The 14980-nt window shown below is 40.9% G+C and overlaps 1 protein-coding gene across 1 annotated transcript; it reads left to right on the top strand.

Moving 5' to 3' along the window:
* Positions 1–150: 150 nt before the first annotated feature.
* On the top strand, positions 151–10284 carry CRYM (crystallin mu). Its single transcript, XM_062634456.1, has 8 exons — positions 151–403; positions 662–812; positions 1799–1861; positions 3997–4098; positions 5244–5427; positions 7706–7827; positions 9208–9292; positions 9956–10284. The coding sequence occupies exons 1-8, from the start codon at positions 231–233 to the stop codon at positions 10018–10020; spliced, it is 945 nt and encodes a 314-aa protein (XP_062490440.1). The 5' UTR covers positions 151–230; the 3' UTR covers positions 10021–10284.
* The last annotated feature ends 4696 nt before the right edge of the window (positions 10285–14980 follow it).

The following is a 14980-nucleotide window of genomic DNA, read 5'->3' on the forward strand; positions in this document are numbered from 1 at the left end:
CGGCGGTGCCTGGGGGGGCGCGGGTCAGGAGCGCGCATCGCACTGCGGAGCGGCCCTCAGCGGTTCTGAGCGGCGATTCCCGCCGTGCCCGTGAGGGCAGCGCGGCGCGGAGAGGCGGAGGGCGCTGGGCGGTGCTGCCGGGGACGGGGGCGGGTCCCCCGCCGAGTACATAGCGGCGGAGCTCGGCGACTGGTTGTGCGCGGTCTTGTAGTGTCGGTTCGGTGCTCGCTATGGGGTCTGCTCCGCCCGTGTTCATCGGCGCTGAGGAGGTGGAGAAGTACCTGCAACGCGCTAGCCTCCTGCTCCCCGGGCTGGAGGCCGCCTTGGCCAACTTCTCGTCCGGCGCTGTGGGGGGCGTCGCGCAGCCCGTGCGCACTGTGGTGCCGGTACACCGGCACGGCGGGTGAGGCGGGCTGCGGGGCCACCTGCCTGGCACCAGGGTGGGAGCTGTGAGGGGTGGTCTGGCAGAGCCCGGGGTGGGACAGGACAGCGGGGGGATGCTCTGTGCGGCCCTTCCGGAGCGAGAACGGAGGGAGCCGGGCTTGCGGTGGGGAAGGGACCGCGTAGAACAACTTTGGTACCGAGTTACTGATTAACTGCAAGATGTTAATTGCGCCGGTGTCTGTAGGTATGTAAGTAATACGGGTGAATCTCTCCCAAGGTTCCTAGGAGTCATGCCTGCTTACAGTGCTGCTGATGATGCTCTGACAACCAAGTTGGTGACTTTTTACGAGCACAAGAAGGATTCCTCTGTCCCTTCTCACCAAGCGACCGTCCTCTTATTTGACCCAAGAAATGGTTCTTTAAAAGCTGTGAGTTTCACGGATACTTCCGAGTTATTCTGTGTTAATGCCCTGTAGGTTCTTCCTTCCGATTCTTAGAAGCTGCACTTGATGTAAATTGGCCTGAGTTTTCCTTAATTGTAAATGAAAATTTGTTTGTGCCAAATGAGGATTTAGCCTAAAGCCTTATTCTTTTATACCTGTTGAACTGTATTCTGTTTACTGCTGCCTATGATTTGAAGGGAATCTGATGGCTCACAGGATGATTGGAAGAGAGGCATGATCAGGAAAAGTTTCCTTGCATTTGAAAAGGAGAAAGAAACCTAAACCTTACTGAATAAAGAATTGATCTTGAATCGTGTTAAGTCTAAATCACAAGAGAGTTATTGTCATCGCAAGGAATAATATTCAGTTTGAGTTGTTTCTTTTTCTTTGCTTAAATAATTTAAGAATTTTTTTAAGACTGTTGACCATTTGCATTACAATTTAGTCAAAATTATTATTAAAGAACCAAAACTGGTCAAGAAAACTGTATTGGGTTTTTATTCCAAAACTGTGTTAGTTTAAGTCCTAGAATTCATTTGTACATAGTAGCTAATGCATATTGAGGCAGGAGTGCCCCACTGTGTGTGGTACGTATTAAAGGAATTTTGTGGTTCCCTGTCATCCCTTTATGCAGACCAAGAAAATGCAGGCTCATGAACCAGTTGCACTGGTCTCACTGGAGTGCAGAGTACTGCAATTGTATTAATCTGTTCCCTGCGTTGGAGGGCCAGGGAAGTGCAGTGCATGAAGAGTCGTGTGAGTTGGGGACGGCTCAGTTGTGACCTGTTTTCAAATGTGAATTTATGTGGTTTCTGGTTGCTGTAACTGTAACTACCAACTTCTATGTTTTTTATCTGTGCCCTGTAATATCACATAATTAACAAAGTGGATGAAAATGTTTGGTATTTACTCTTATTTTCAGTGTTCATTTCAGTGTGTTTGAACTCTTTTTTTATTTTATTTTTTTTAAGGTGCTGGATGGTAGTGTCATAACAGCAAAACGAACAGCTGCAGTTTCTGCAATTGCTACCAAGGTATGTCTTCCAGTTGCTAAATTGAGACAGATTTAGTGGTGTTATATATAAAATAACTAGAAGGAGTGATGTAAATGACTTTCATTGTGTGTGTGAATTTTCATCAAATACAAATTGGATTTATCATAGCATATGTACCTTTAGGGAAAACTTAAAATTGGAGTTTTCTGTTTTGAGTGAGTTGTGTATGGCTTTAACACTGTGAGTGGAGAAGGAATCTGAGCTGTGTTTTTGTGGCTTGTTCTGCACTCTTCCCTGGGAATTTATGAAGCTGCCCTCCTTTGTAATTTTCTTGATTTTTGTGCTGGTCTTAACATGCTCCTTTATGGCTTTAGGTTGTAGCTGTGGTGATAAATTCAGTTTTGTTTAGGTGTATGCTTCCTGCTGTTCGGCTAGGACAGGTAGGTTGCACTGGACCTGAAGAAAGAGGAAAAGACCACATTTCCAGGATGCAGTATAGGTCCTCTTAAAATAGTGATGCCCAGGATAGATGGATGACTTGTCCAGAGGTGGCTGTCTTTCTCACTTTCTCTTTAGTCACTGGAAGATGTCCAGATGACTATCCCTGATTACAGTCATAAACTTCAGTGTCTGAAGACAGGTGAGGTCTATCTTGCTGTATGTTGCTTTACATAATTTCAATTTCAGTTGGAAATAGTGAGGCTGTTCAAAAAATTCCTTTTTGAAGCTGTACTTGTTTGGGCTGGTAATATGGGGTGAGAGCAAGTCACTATCCATTGCACAGGAGGGTTTTAGTTTTCACCTCAAAGAATGAGGCATTATAAAGAGAGCCAGGGCTGAAAAATACTTGTTTTTTACCCATCTGCTTTGTGTCAGAATGAAGGCTGATCTCACCACTTTTTTAGTGGCAATATTCATGCCAGTGTGACTCTATCCATGGCAGTAGAGCCAAACTGACATAAAATTGAAGAACCTGTCCCAGAGAGCTTCCCCTGAACCAAGGGCTAGAACAATTTACAATGGTTTCCTTGGGCAGGAGGTTATAGGTCCTCATTCATCTCGGCTGTTCTGTACTTGGGCAGTTCTGACAGTTTTTAACACAGGCAAGGCTCTGCTGCCCTCAAAGGAGCTTGGCTGCTGAAGGAGCTTTAAGAGCAGATCCTTTGTTGTTGTCTGTTTTGGGAGATTTTCGGGAGTGTTTGAGTTTAGCTCATAGTTGTCATCTTCTCCTTTTTATGGCATTTGCTTCTCAAAGACCCATGCTTTTATGCAATAAACCTTTGAAATCAGTGCTCTAGAGTCTTTGAAAGGAACATTAAAAAAAAAAAAAGGATCAATGAGATTTTTTTTTTTTCAATTTATTTGCAGCAGAATAAGGGTTGAGAGCCTAGACAATTCCAAAGCTTTTTATACAAAAGTGAGTGGCCACAGCAAATGCATAAACAAAACACAATGATAGCTTAGGCCTGGACTCCAGCAGCCCTCTCTTCCCTGTTGCCAAGTACTGGTGAATCACAGGCAAGAGCTAAACCAGAAAACCAAAACCAGCTGCAGAACTGAATTTTATTACTCATTCTTCAGAACCATCTCTCTTTTTACAATGCTTGGTGCATGCATATTACAGCTCTTGCAACGCCAAAATGTGATTGAGAGATGATTTATGGCTTCAGTGAATTGAAAAAGGTGGTTTAGTGTGGGGCTACCAGGATCAGTTTACCTACACAGCTACCACTTTCAGTACTAATAGCTTTTGGTATCGTAAACCCTGTTTTCAGCCAGCACAGAACACCAGCATTATGTTTTTACACTGAATTAGTCACATAGGTATAGTGTGTTGTAGTAATACTGGAGCATGCCAAGGTTGCAAAATTAGCATTGGCTTATGTTGTTGCATGTTAAGTCTGAATTTCAAGAGTCAGACAATTCAAACCTAGAATTAAATCAAAATTACATTGGTGCTATTGACAACAGATTTTGCAGTTAAACAAAAAAAATAATATATAGTGGTAACTTAATACTGTTTTCTGTTAATATGAATCAATATTAGCATTTGTGTACAGACTTTTGAAGATAAAAGGACTAAGGATGCTGCTTCTGTGGCATTTTGATATATATTTGATATCTGATAATATACTGTCTTACATAATTTTTTTTTTGTATTTGATCCTCTTTAGCTGTTAATGCCACCTTTTGCAGAAGTGCTGTGCATTTTGGGAGCTGGTGTTCAAGCATACAGCCATTATGATATTTTCACAGAACTCTTCACATTTAAAGAGGTAATGACCATGTCTTAACAGGGTACATTTATTTCTATTATGTTTCAGGAGCACTTTATATAAATAGAATACAGCCAATGAAGTTTTGTTGAGTCTGGCTGAGATGAAGTTATTTTTCCGTAGCAGCCCTCATAGTGCTGTGCTTTGTGTTGGTAGCTAGACAGGTGTTGATAACACACCAGTGTTTTGTCTACTGCTGAGTAGTGCTTGCACTCTCCAACATTCCCCCTTACCAGTACACTGGTAGGGGGCAAGAGTACAGAGCCAGGACAGCTGAGCCAAACTGACCAAATGTATATTCCATACCATTTGATGTCTGTCAATAAAAGCTGAGAGAAAGGGAAGTGGAGAGGAGGGAGGAATTTGTTACTCAGACATTTGTCTTCTGGAGCAACCACTATGCATCCTGAAGTCTTACTTTCCATGAAGTAGCTGGACATTGCCTGCTGATGGGAAGTAGAAAATAAATCTTTTGTTTTCCTTTGCTTTTCCTTTATTAAACCACCTTTATCTTGACCCACAAGTTTTGCTGTCTAATTTTCTTCTCCTTGGTGTCCTGCTGAGGTGGGAAACAATAAAGCAGCTTGGTGGGCATCTGGTGGTCAACCAAAGTCAACCCACCACAGAAGTTAAGAGATTAATCATATTTTGATTCTTTTTCTACAGAACCCAAGAATACTCTGAAAAGCTGTAAAATTTCTTGCTCAAATGTTGGCCTTTAAAAAAGCAGGGTGAAAGGAAATGGTTGGAAACAAAGTTGTTTCAGATGGCTTCTTGTCTTTGTCTGATAAAATCCTACTGGATAAGCTTTCTGTGGTTTGGTTTGGTTTTTTTTCCTTAATATGTTTGTTGGAAATCTTTGTATTTTATAAATACAGTTCTACAAGGAGCTGTTATTCTGGCATCACTAACCAGTCACTCAAATGTAGGCACACACACCTGAAACTGTCACTTGTATGGTGCAGTGCTCTGTTGATAGTTGGACTAAACCTTAAAGGTCTTTTCCAACATAAATGATTCTATGAGAACAGTAAAGGGGAAGAAAACCCCACCTTTAGGATATGTGTAACAATCAACTGAAAATAACCTGTTTCAGCAAGGAGGAGTTCTGTAAGCTAATCTGTTTGTTTCTTTTTTCCTTGAAGGTCAGAATATGGAATCGCACCAAAGAGAAGGCGGTGAAGTTTGCTAATTCAGTTAATGGTCCAGTGCAGGTCTGCTCTTCTGCTCAGGAGGCAGTTACTGGGGCTGATGTAATTGTAACAGTCACTATGGCAACAACACCGATTTTATTTGGAGATTGGGTAAAACCAGGTGCCCATATCAATGGTATGCTATGTTCTCATCATCTGAAGGATACCATCATGAACTGTTCAAAAGCTTCTCAGAATGAATGTGCTTTCCATTTTGACTTTCCCTTTTGGCAAGGACCACTTTTCCCAGGCCTGCTTTCCTGCTTGTCTGGAGTCACAACTCCAGCGTATTCCAGCACTGGATGTTTGCTAGAGCATGGGGTATGCTTTTTTCCCAGTGATGCATCATCTTTGACACCATGTTGTCATTTGATGCTGACTTTGCTCTCCATTTAAATAATCCATACAAACATGTTATTTCCAAAGGGATTCCTGCTTATTGTAATGTTTCCCTGGAAACTCATATTCTCAACCAGTTTTCTAAGCTCCTCTGTTTGTTCCTTTTGGGGCTGATCACACTGATTTACTTTTTTTTTTACTTGAGTTAAAAAGAGGCAATAAGTGAGTTAAGAACTTCATCATTTAACCACTAATTATCATGAGGGTTTGGGGGCTTACTTTTCCCTGCCTTGCAGTGATGTTGCCACACTTGTTTTGAGTCTCTGGACATGCCCATGTTCTTTTAATTGCAGGCCTGGTTGAGATGACCCTGTGCACTTTCCAAATAGTATGGTAATAAGACAAAAGAAACTTGTCAGAGGGAACAATGTAAAGCAATGTCCCACATTCCAGCAGCATCCTACTAATTTTTCAAACTCAATTTAGTCCTTTGTCATTGAGTGTTGTCCATGTTATGTCATGAAAAGGAAGCCAGAAGTAAAAGCAAAATCCATTAAGGTTTACAGTCACTCAGGCAATGCATGCACAAAGACCCCCTCTCCTTTCTTTGCTTTCTTTTTTTTTTCCTCTGTTGTGACATTTGTGCTGTTTGAGGAGGCATTCAGGCAACATGGAATTTGTTATTCCATAACAGACATTATTAAAAACCATTTAACTACGGTATAGCTGGGTGGGTTTGGGTTTTTTAGACAAGAAGTTGATAGTGGTCTTGCTGTATTTAAAAAGTTTAGCTCCTTGATTTGTTTTCAGTTTCTCCAGGTAAGTGAAAATCCATAATCTGCTCAATTTCTACTGCTTGTAACGTTACAGGGGAATAATAGAAGATTATAGGTTTAAAAATCCAAATTTGTAACACTGAACTCTGTCTGCTTGTGCGAGCCTTTGTTGCACAATACTTTGATTGTCATCCATTCAGGATAATGAAGGGATTCTTCAAATTTTATTTTTCTGTATAGGCACATAACAAACCCAATCTGAATCAAATGGCTGTAAAAATCACTTGGTAATGATCTGATGGAAGAGAAGGGTAATAGAGATAAAGGGAGATTACTTTCTTGTGTCTCAACTACCCAGAGTCTGCTGACAAATCAGATATTGAATGTTTTTAGAGGTGCTGTATTAGATGCTAATTAGCTCTCTTTAAAAATAAAAAGCAACAGAAACCTGTTAATTTAACAGTCACAGAAACAGGTTACTATTTGTCTGCAGAACAGTTGTTTGTATAACTCTTAAGATTATCTTGCCTTACCAAACAGTCCAAGTTTATTCTAAAGGGGCCTCTGTAAGCAGAAGAGAGTAATTGTCGCTCCTAATCGCTGGTGTAATTTTTCAAAGCTGCTAGCAAAGGCTTGTTTGTTTCATACCTATGCATGGTTACACATATCCTTATATTTTTTTTGTGTAGCTATGGAATGATGAAGTGATGAATGGCTAAGCAGTGCTGCTTCCCCTTCTTGGTCAGCATTATCTGGAAGGAGCAGTTTGATCAGTGTACAAAAGAGGTGGAAACAGTGGCAGTAAAGAATCTCACCTCTGCTTACTGAAGAGTTGCAGTCTAATGCCTCAGCAGGTTGAAATTAGATGATTAGTTGATTCTGGTTGTTCTAGCTGTGCTTATAGGAAATACAAGCTTTAGTTGGAGCAGCATCTGCATGACCAAAATCCAGGATGCTGTACATCTTAATGAGCTGTAGTTTGTAGGGTTTGACACAATGTCATCCTTTGTTGATATCACTAGAAATATAAGGGGTTAACACCTTACAGAAACAGGCCGTATATATGTCAGCATTACAGCTGAGACCAGGTTGAGAGAAATCTAGGCCTTTTCCCAGTTGCTCAGGGATATCATATTTTTTCTTGTTGTTTTATCAATCAGCATGTCTGCAGTGCTAACATCAGACTGTATTACATTTCCACAATAATGTCTGTTGTTATTTCACACATTTTCTTGGACAAAATGTTGTTTAAATGTGTTTTAAACGTTCCTCCTGAGTTCATCAGTTTTGTTGTCTTAGCTGTTGGAGCAAGCAGACCAGACTGGAGAGAACTGGATGATGAACTGATGAAGAATTCTGTTCTGTTTGTGGATTCCAGAGATGCTGCTCTTACAGAATCAGGAGATGTTATATTATCAGGGGTAAGACTTTCTTTTTGTTGGCAATTGGCTTGTGTTCAAAATGAATTGGTATTGATGATGTGCTGCACTAAAACTCTTTAGAGCATTAGATAGAGTTGTTAATACTTTCGAGGCACAAACTGAAAGAAAAACTGGTTTCAGGCTGAGACTTCTGTATGTCAATGCCAAAGCAATGCAAGTTCTGTATCAACCATTACATGATACCATATTAAAGTACCACGTGTTCAGCATTGGACTTTGTGTACAATAACAATGTATTTTTGAAAGCCCAAAATTTCCTGCAATGTTTGGTGTTTATGTTCAATATTTTTCAGATCTGTTTATTAAAATCTGACTTTCTTCCCATGAGATGTCAGTGATGACTCACATCAGGCCTTTAGAGAATGGATGACAGAAGCCAAGCAGGCAGTTAGTGATCAAACTAAGGAGGTGATTCTGCCCCTTTACTCTGCTCTCGTGAGACCTCACCTGGAGTATTGTGTGCAATTCTGGTGTCCTCAACATAAAAAGGACATGGAACTGCTGGAACAAGTCCAGAGGAGGGCCATGAGGATGATCAGGGGACTGGAGCACCTCCCGTATGAAGGCAGGCTGAGAAAGTTGGGGCTGTTCAGCCTGGAGAAGGGAAGGCTGCGTGAATACCTCATAGCAGCCTTCCAGTATCTGAAGGGGGGGCTATAGGGATGCCGAGGATGGACTCTTCATTAGGGACTGTAGTGATAGGACAAGGGTAACGGGTTAAAACTTAAACAGGGAAGTTTAGATTGCATATAAGGAGGAAATTCTTTACTGTAAGGGTGGTGAGGCACTGGAATGGGTTGCTCAGGGAAGTTGTGAATGCTCCATCCCTGTTGGACAGAGCCTTGGGTGACATAGTTTAGTGTGAGGTGTCCTCCCCCATGGCAGGGGGGGGTGGAACGAGATGATCTTAAGGTCCTTTCCAACCCTAACTATTCTATGATTCTATGACCTGAAGAAATTTGATAGCAGGGACTCTCTTAGGTTTAATGAAGTTTTATTTCTCTTTTTTAATGCTTTTGGTAGAACAAACATGACTTCCATTTCTGATGTTTAACATAAGATGTCCAGGTATGGTAAACTATGTGGAATCCTGTGTGTTTTGTTGGATAAGCAACAATCTATCTTCTGTGAAAAATAAAAACCCCTGCTGAGGATAGTCTGCCAGCTGCTCCTGTCTGAAAACCATTCTCCTGATTTCTGCATAATTTCAGTATTTATCTGAATACTGATCTTCTTCACCATGGAAAGGAATTTGTTCTGCGGTAGCAGAACTGAAGGAGTTACTTCTTTTGAAGTGACTCAGAAAAAAGTTTGTCTCTGAATGTATGCTTTTGTATAAATATGTATTTCTCTTCACAGGCAGAGATTTTTGCTGAGCTGGGAGAGGTAGTGAAGGGTACAAAACCAGCCCTGCCTGAGAAAACAACAGTGTTTAAATCACTGGGTAAGGACAACCCCTTCTGTGTACAAGTCTGACAGAAAACAATGCTCTATTATTTATTAGGGCCCCCATGTGTGGGAAAGCTGCTCATCATCTTCAAAGCTGCTATGGCAGTGCACTGTCCTAAAAAACTAGAATGTGATTTACATTTTTCCTTTTCTATTTCCCTCTTATCTAGCAGGACTGATGTAATTAAAAGTGATTGGAAAGCAAACAAACAATAAGAAGTAGTACATTTTCTACTTCATAGTCATTGAACACATGACTGTAGCATTTGTTAATACAGCTCCAACCCAGTCCTTAATTGTTGTGCCCATGGAGCCTGTCTGACCTACAGACAATGTGACAGTGTACTGTGGGGTTGGTGTTGATGTTTGGGAAAAGTGGGAATCATAGTGGGTTACCACACTCTGAACTGCATAACATGTCTGAAAGCTGAAGTTGCAATATGAACACTGAAAATTGGATTCATACTGTCACATTAGCTCCATATCGCATACCATGATAGCTATAAACTTTGAATGTAATGCTGTAGGTGTTTGGGATGGGGAATGATTCCTATTCTTGTTCAATTAGATAATTTCCTGAGTCTTTCTGTTCCCTTTTGAAGCTAGATTATTTGTACAGCTGAAGAACTGTTTGAAGGTGACTTCAATTCTCTTTCAGGGATGGCAGTTGAAGATACAGTAGCAGCAAAATTTGTTTATGACTCATGGTGCGCTGGTAACTAGAGAGAAGTCTACAGTGTTAGTGAGGCCAAGAAAATTGTTTGCACTTAGTTTCCTCAGATCTCTTGTTAACAAGACAGACACCAAACCTATCTGCATATGTCCCTTATAGAACATTCAAGAATGCAAGGTAAAATTTCAGCAATGGACTAATTCTTTTAGTTTTCTAATGGCAAGTGTTAGATACCTGCAGTATTACTAATAAATATAACTCGCATAATGGCAAGTACTAGATGTTTGCAGTAATACTGACAAAGGTAACTATGTATTTTGCCTTTCCTTCCTAATTATTTGTGTAGCAGCAGTCTGTGGGTAGATTCTTGTGGGTTTTTTAGAGAGGCAACTCATACTGGTGTAAAAGGTACCCATCTGGAAGATGGACTCTGGCATCGTATCTGCCAATGATGGTACATTAAAGGCAACTGTGGGTTTCAGTGCTAGAGTAACAGTAACCTAGTTTTCAGTCTCCTAGAACACAGCCCACTTCTGATTCCTGGACCGCCCCTTCCTGTCAAGCTCAGACTGGGATCTGGAGGTTGCCATCCTTGCTTTCACCACCCACAGTCCCTCTCACCTGCCCTCACCCTCACACGCTCTTGAGTGGGACTTTACATAAATAATGATGTCTCCATACAGCTAGATTTCTGCCATTTTTTCTAAAAGACCTGGCTCACTAAGAATCAAGTGCAAAAAAACTCAAAGCTAATATTGTATACATCTTACTTAACTGGAAGGAAACTGTGTACTTAATGCCTCCCTTAGTGTATTCTTGAGTGGGATATTGCCATTTTAATGTTACAAGAAGTCACCAAAAATGTGAGCACTAAAATGTGTTTTGATTGTATTATATGGGGAGATTTCGTTATTAATCTGTATTATTTCCAAGTTCTTTTTTCTAAGTTTCTTGAAGGCTGCAACCATGCAAACTGATTTCAGTAGGAGAAACGTCAAGTATACAGGCAAATATTTTCAGCTTGTCTGTGTCATGCATCAACTGGTAATTGTTCTTTTATCCCAGTGGATATTAGCGAGGCAGGAATTTCCATGGTCTCTTTCCTGGCAGAAAAACTCTGTGATGTTCTACATAAGGAAAAGTTTCAGTTTTGTGCTGATATGCAATTGCCTTACAAAAGACTTGAGCATCTGCTGAAAACCAGTATTGCCCTGGAAACAAATTCCTGTCTTCGACTAGAGTCATGCCTTGTGAAATCATATTTCTACTTGTATATTACTTCATGCAGGATATCAAGTGTTTCTTTGTTTGATGTGTGAGGATTAGATGACATGATCATTAGATGACATGATCAATGGTGCCAGTAGAATACAGCAACAGGAAGGTTTAGAAGCAGTTAGCGTTAAAGCCCTTGATGGTGCACAAGTAAGTGTAGAAGATGTTGAGTACGGTGGAGATATGATATAATACACCAAATTATAAGCCTGGTGTAAACTAGTTGGAAAAAAGTAGTAAGCGTCAGAGTCTAATTTGCAGTTTTAGCATGGAAGGGTACCAGACCAGCAAGTGAATAGGGCCAAGGGATGTGTTTGTATGGATAGAAACCTAACTCCACTGATCTTGTTTATATCAGCAGAAACAAGAACAGAAATTTCTATATAAGCTTTTGCATCTTTTAATTGTAGCAACATTACCCCTGTATTTTTACATGTGTGTTTTCTTTGTCATTTCTGAAGTGATCAGAAGTGTATGTGTTGGCTTAGCCTGTTATTCAGTGATAGAGAACTTCAGTAGCTTGAGACAAAAATGACAGCTGTTGGTGTTCCATAATTCAAGAAATGCATGGAAACTTGCACTCACTAATTATGACAATATTGTCAAGTTCTGTGCTTGTGTAAAACAAGATTTGTGTTTGAAGTGAGACTTGGTGTTTGGGGAAAAAAAGTCCAGTTTAATACATACTCTTCTACTAACTGCTCTTTAAAAAGTAGATGGACAGAGTACAAAGGCCTGGATTTGAAAACCCACAGTGTTCTCAGCTTTCATTGACAATAGGAGGCTCTGGGAGCCTGGCTTCAGCATTGTGCCTCTGAATTCATGAAGAGTATTTGGTTCAGATACAATGGGAATTGCTTGGAATGCTGTCTTTGGAATTTGGGGGGGGGGGGGATAATAGTCTTAATTTCCATGTTTCCTTCTCTTACAAATTAGATTCTCAAGAATTGTGTAACTTTCTGTTAAAATTAAATAGATACTTCTGGTTTTCTTTGACTTCCATTTTGTTGTCTGTTGCTTTTCTGGTTTGGGGTTGGGGTTTTTTTTGAAGATGAGGAAGAAAGAATTCACATTATTGCAGTGACTGCTGCCTCAACAAACATGATCACTGAATGTAAAGGGAAAAAATAAATTGAGACTGCCCTGCTCCACTGTGATACTCAGTTTTGCAGTAATTGTCCCATACTGCACATTCCCTCCTCTTGATGTCTGTCCGGTGCAGAGTATTAAATCCTTAAGGAAGTAAAATCTTGAATTTGGCAGGACTGTGCTGTCTTATAATTTGGGTGTGGATTGGGCTGTAAGATTAGGCATGTGGTATGGAGAGCAGCCCTGAGGAGAAGGAGTTGGGGATGTTGATTGATGAAAAAGTCAGCATGAGTTGTGTGTGCTTGCAGCTGGGAAAGCCAACCATGTCCTGGGCTGCATCAAAAGGAGCATGGCCAGCAGGGTGAGGGGATTCTGTCCCTCTACTCTGCTCTTGTGAGACCTCACCTGCAGTCCTGCCTCCAGCTCTGAAGCCCCCAACATAACAAGGGTGTTGACCTGATCAAGTGAGTCTAGACAGGGCCACAACAATCCTCAGAGGGCTGGAATACATCTATGAAGGCAGGCTGAGGGAGTTCAGCCTGTAGATGAAAAACTCCAGGAAGATCTTTCAACAGTATTCCAATATCTAAAGGGACTGACAAATCTGGAGAGGAGATGTTTACCAAGGCAATTGGTGATCAGAAAAGGGGTGATGGCTTTAAACTTAAAGAGGATAGGTTTAGATTAGATACTAGAAAGCTTCTTTACTGTGAGGGTGGTGAGACTGGCACAGGTTGCCTAGAGAAGTTGTGGCAAGTGTTCAAGGCCAGGTTAGATGGGGCTTGGAGCAACATGGTCTAGTGGAAGGTGTCCCTGCCTGTAGTAAAGAGTTGGAACTGAATGAGCTTTAAAGTCCCTTCTAACCCAAACCATTCTAGAACAAAAATCTCTCCAACTAAACTGCACTATCCAGATGTTACTAAGGCATTAGATCTAGGATTCACTAATTTAAATACTTTCAAATTACAAAAGAAACAAAGGGGTTGGTGAAAAAAAAAAAGTAAAAGATAGCAAAGCGCATTAGAGGAAAAAACCCTGAAATGTGAGTGTTCTTTTTTATCATTTCACCACCACCAGCCTGAATTTTTCCATGTGGCTGCTTTATGCTGGAGGCCCATTTCCACAATTACCCTGCAGAAAAGGGCCAGCAGTCTTGCTTATAAGCGTATATGTATTCAGGTGATTCCTTTGCCTAAAAATAAATGTGATGTGGGGTGCTCTGGGGCTGTGTCTTCAGTCTCTAGAAGTGGTTCCAGAGGACAAGGGTCTATTTCTGTATGTGCGGTATTTGCTAGCTCCGTGCAGTTATTGTACATACATGGGACAGCAGTGGGTAGATTTGCAGAGTATGCAACGAGGCAGATTTTTGGTGCATTTTAGAAATACTTGGGACCTGATTCCTTCCCCCCCCCCCCCCCCCCCCAAGGTATAATGACTCCAGGTGCCTTCTCTCTTGTCTACATTTGTCTACCCTCAGTAACAGGCACTTGCGTGGTTAGCAGGTTTTTTTGAAAGTGTTTCCTGCATAAATAGATCTAACCCAGTTATTTAAAATTTGCTCACCTGTCGCTAGCGAGAAGTCATTGCAGCAGTATGGCCTCAACTGTGTTTGTTAGGAGTGGTAGACTGCCTTGCATTTTTACATCAGTTATGTGGCTGAGAATGGTAGGATTCGACCCTTCAAAATCCACTCATTGAATGCCTTCAAATATGTAAGATTCATCAGTTCCTTCTTGCTTTGTTAAACATTTGGGAGTTTCTTAGCCAAAATGAGAACAACACAGCAGGTTAATAACACAGAGTGTGGGGGTGTGCTGGCTTGTTTAGTTACTGCACTGAGCACAGCAATTATTTAAGGTTGCACAGAACAGGACTGTGATGTGACTGCTTAACAGAAGAAAATACCAAGCTGCTGAAGTACACAAATCCAAGGAGGAGAGAATGTGGTATAAAGTCTAGCCAAGCAAATGAGTTATAATATATAAATCAAGTAACAAAAAGATGTGGAAAAAAGGACTCTTGAAAAAATAGATCATTAACTAGGATTCATGTCCACAAATGCAGTACTCCCTAAGGAAAAGATTGTCACTGACTAATAGAAAGCTGTAAAAAGAGATTTAAAGAGAAATGTCCTGCTAATGAATGTGCATCTAAAATCTGTGATCTTAGCCATAGCACGGCTGCTGCAAACATCTTATTAGATTCACAAAAGTCAATATGAATTATTAATTCATATCAGATAGTGCTGGTTTCCCAAGGGATTAGGCCTGAGAGAGATGAAGGGGACCCTGCTGTGAATGCCTCCAGTTAGACTGCAAAGGATAGAAGCAGAGTCTCATTTTCTTTCTCTTTTCATGAGCTGAGTGAATGTGTACCCAGTTACATGAGGCTTTCAGGCTAAGGCTGGCAACATCCAACAGAAAATGCTGTTTGATAAGAATCTTGGTTTCTGGGACTTTACATGGAAAATGCACCCTATGGGAACCAAGCTGAGGATACACCAAAACAGATCAAAAATATTGAAAATAAAACCTCAGCTTCTTGTAGTTAGAAGTATTGCAGTCTTGAGACCATTTAGGACATGATGGGTGCTGGCAACTGGGTCGAGTCTAAGAAGAGACAAGAATATACAGCTCTGACTGAACA

This window comes from Pezoporus occidentalis, unplaced genomic scaffold (assembly GCF_034315485.1).
Source record: "Pezoporus occidentalis ecotype Australia unplaced genomic scaffold, CSIRO_AGI_Poc_V1 ctg113, whole genome shotgun sequence".
NCBI lineage: Eukaryota > Metazoa > Chordata > Aves > Psittaciformes > Psittacidae > Pezoporus > Pezoporus occidentalis.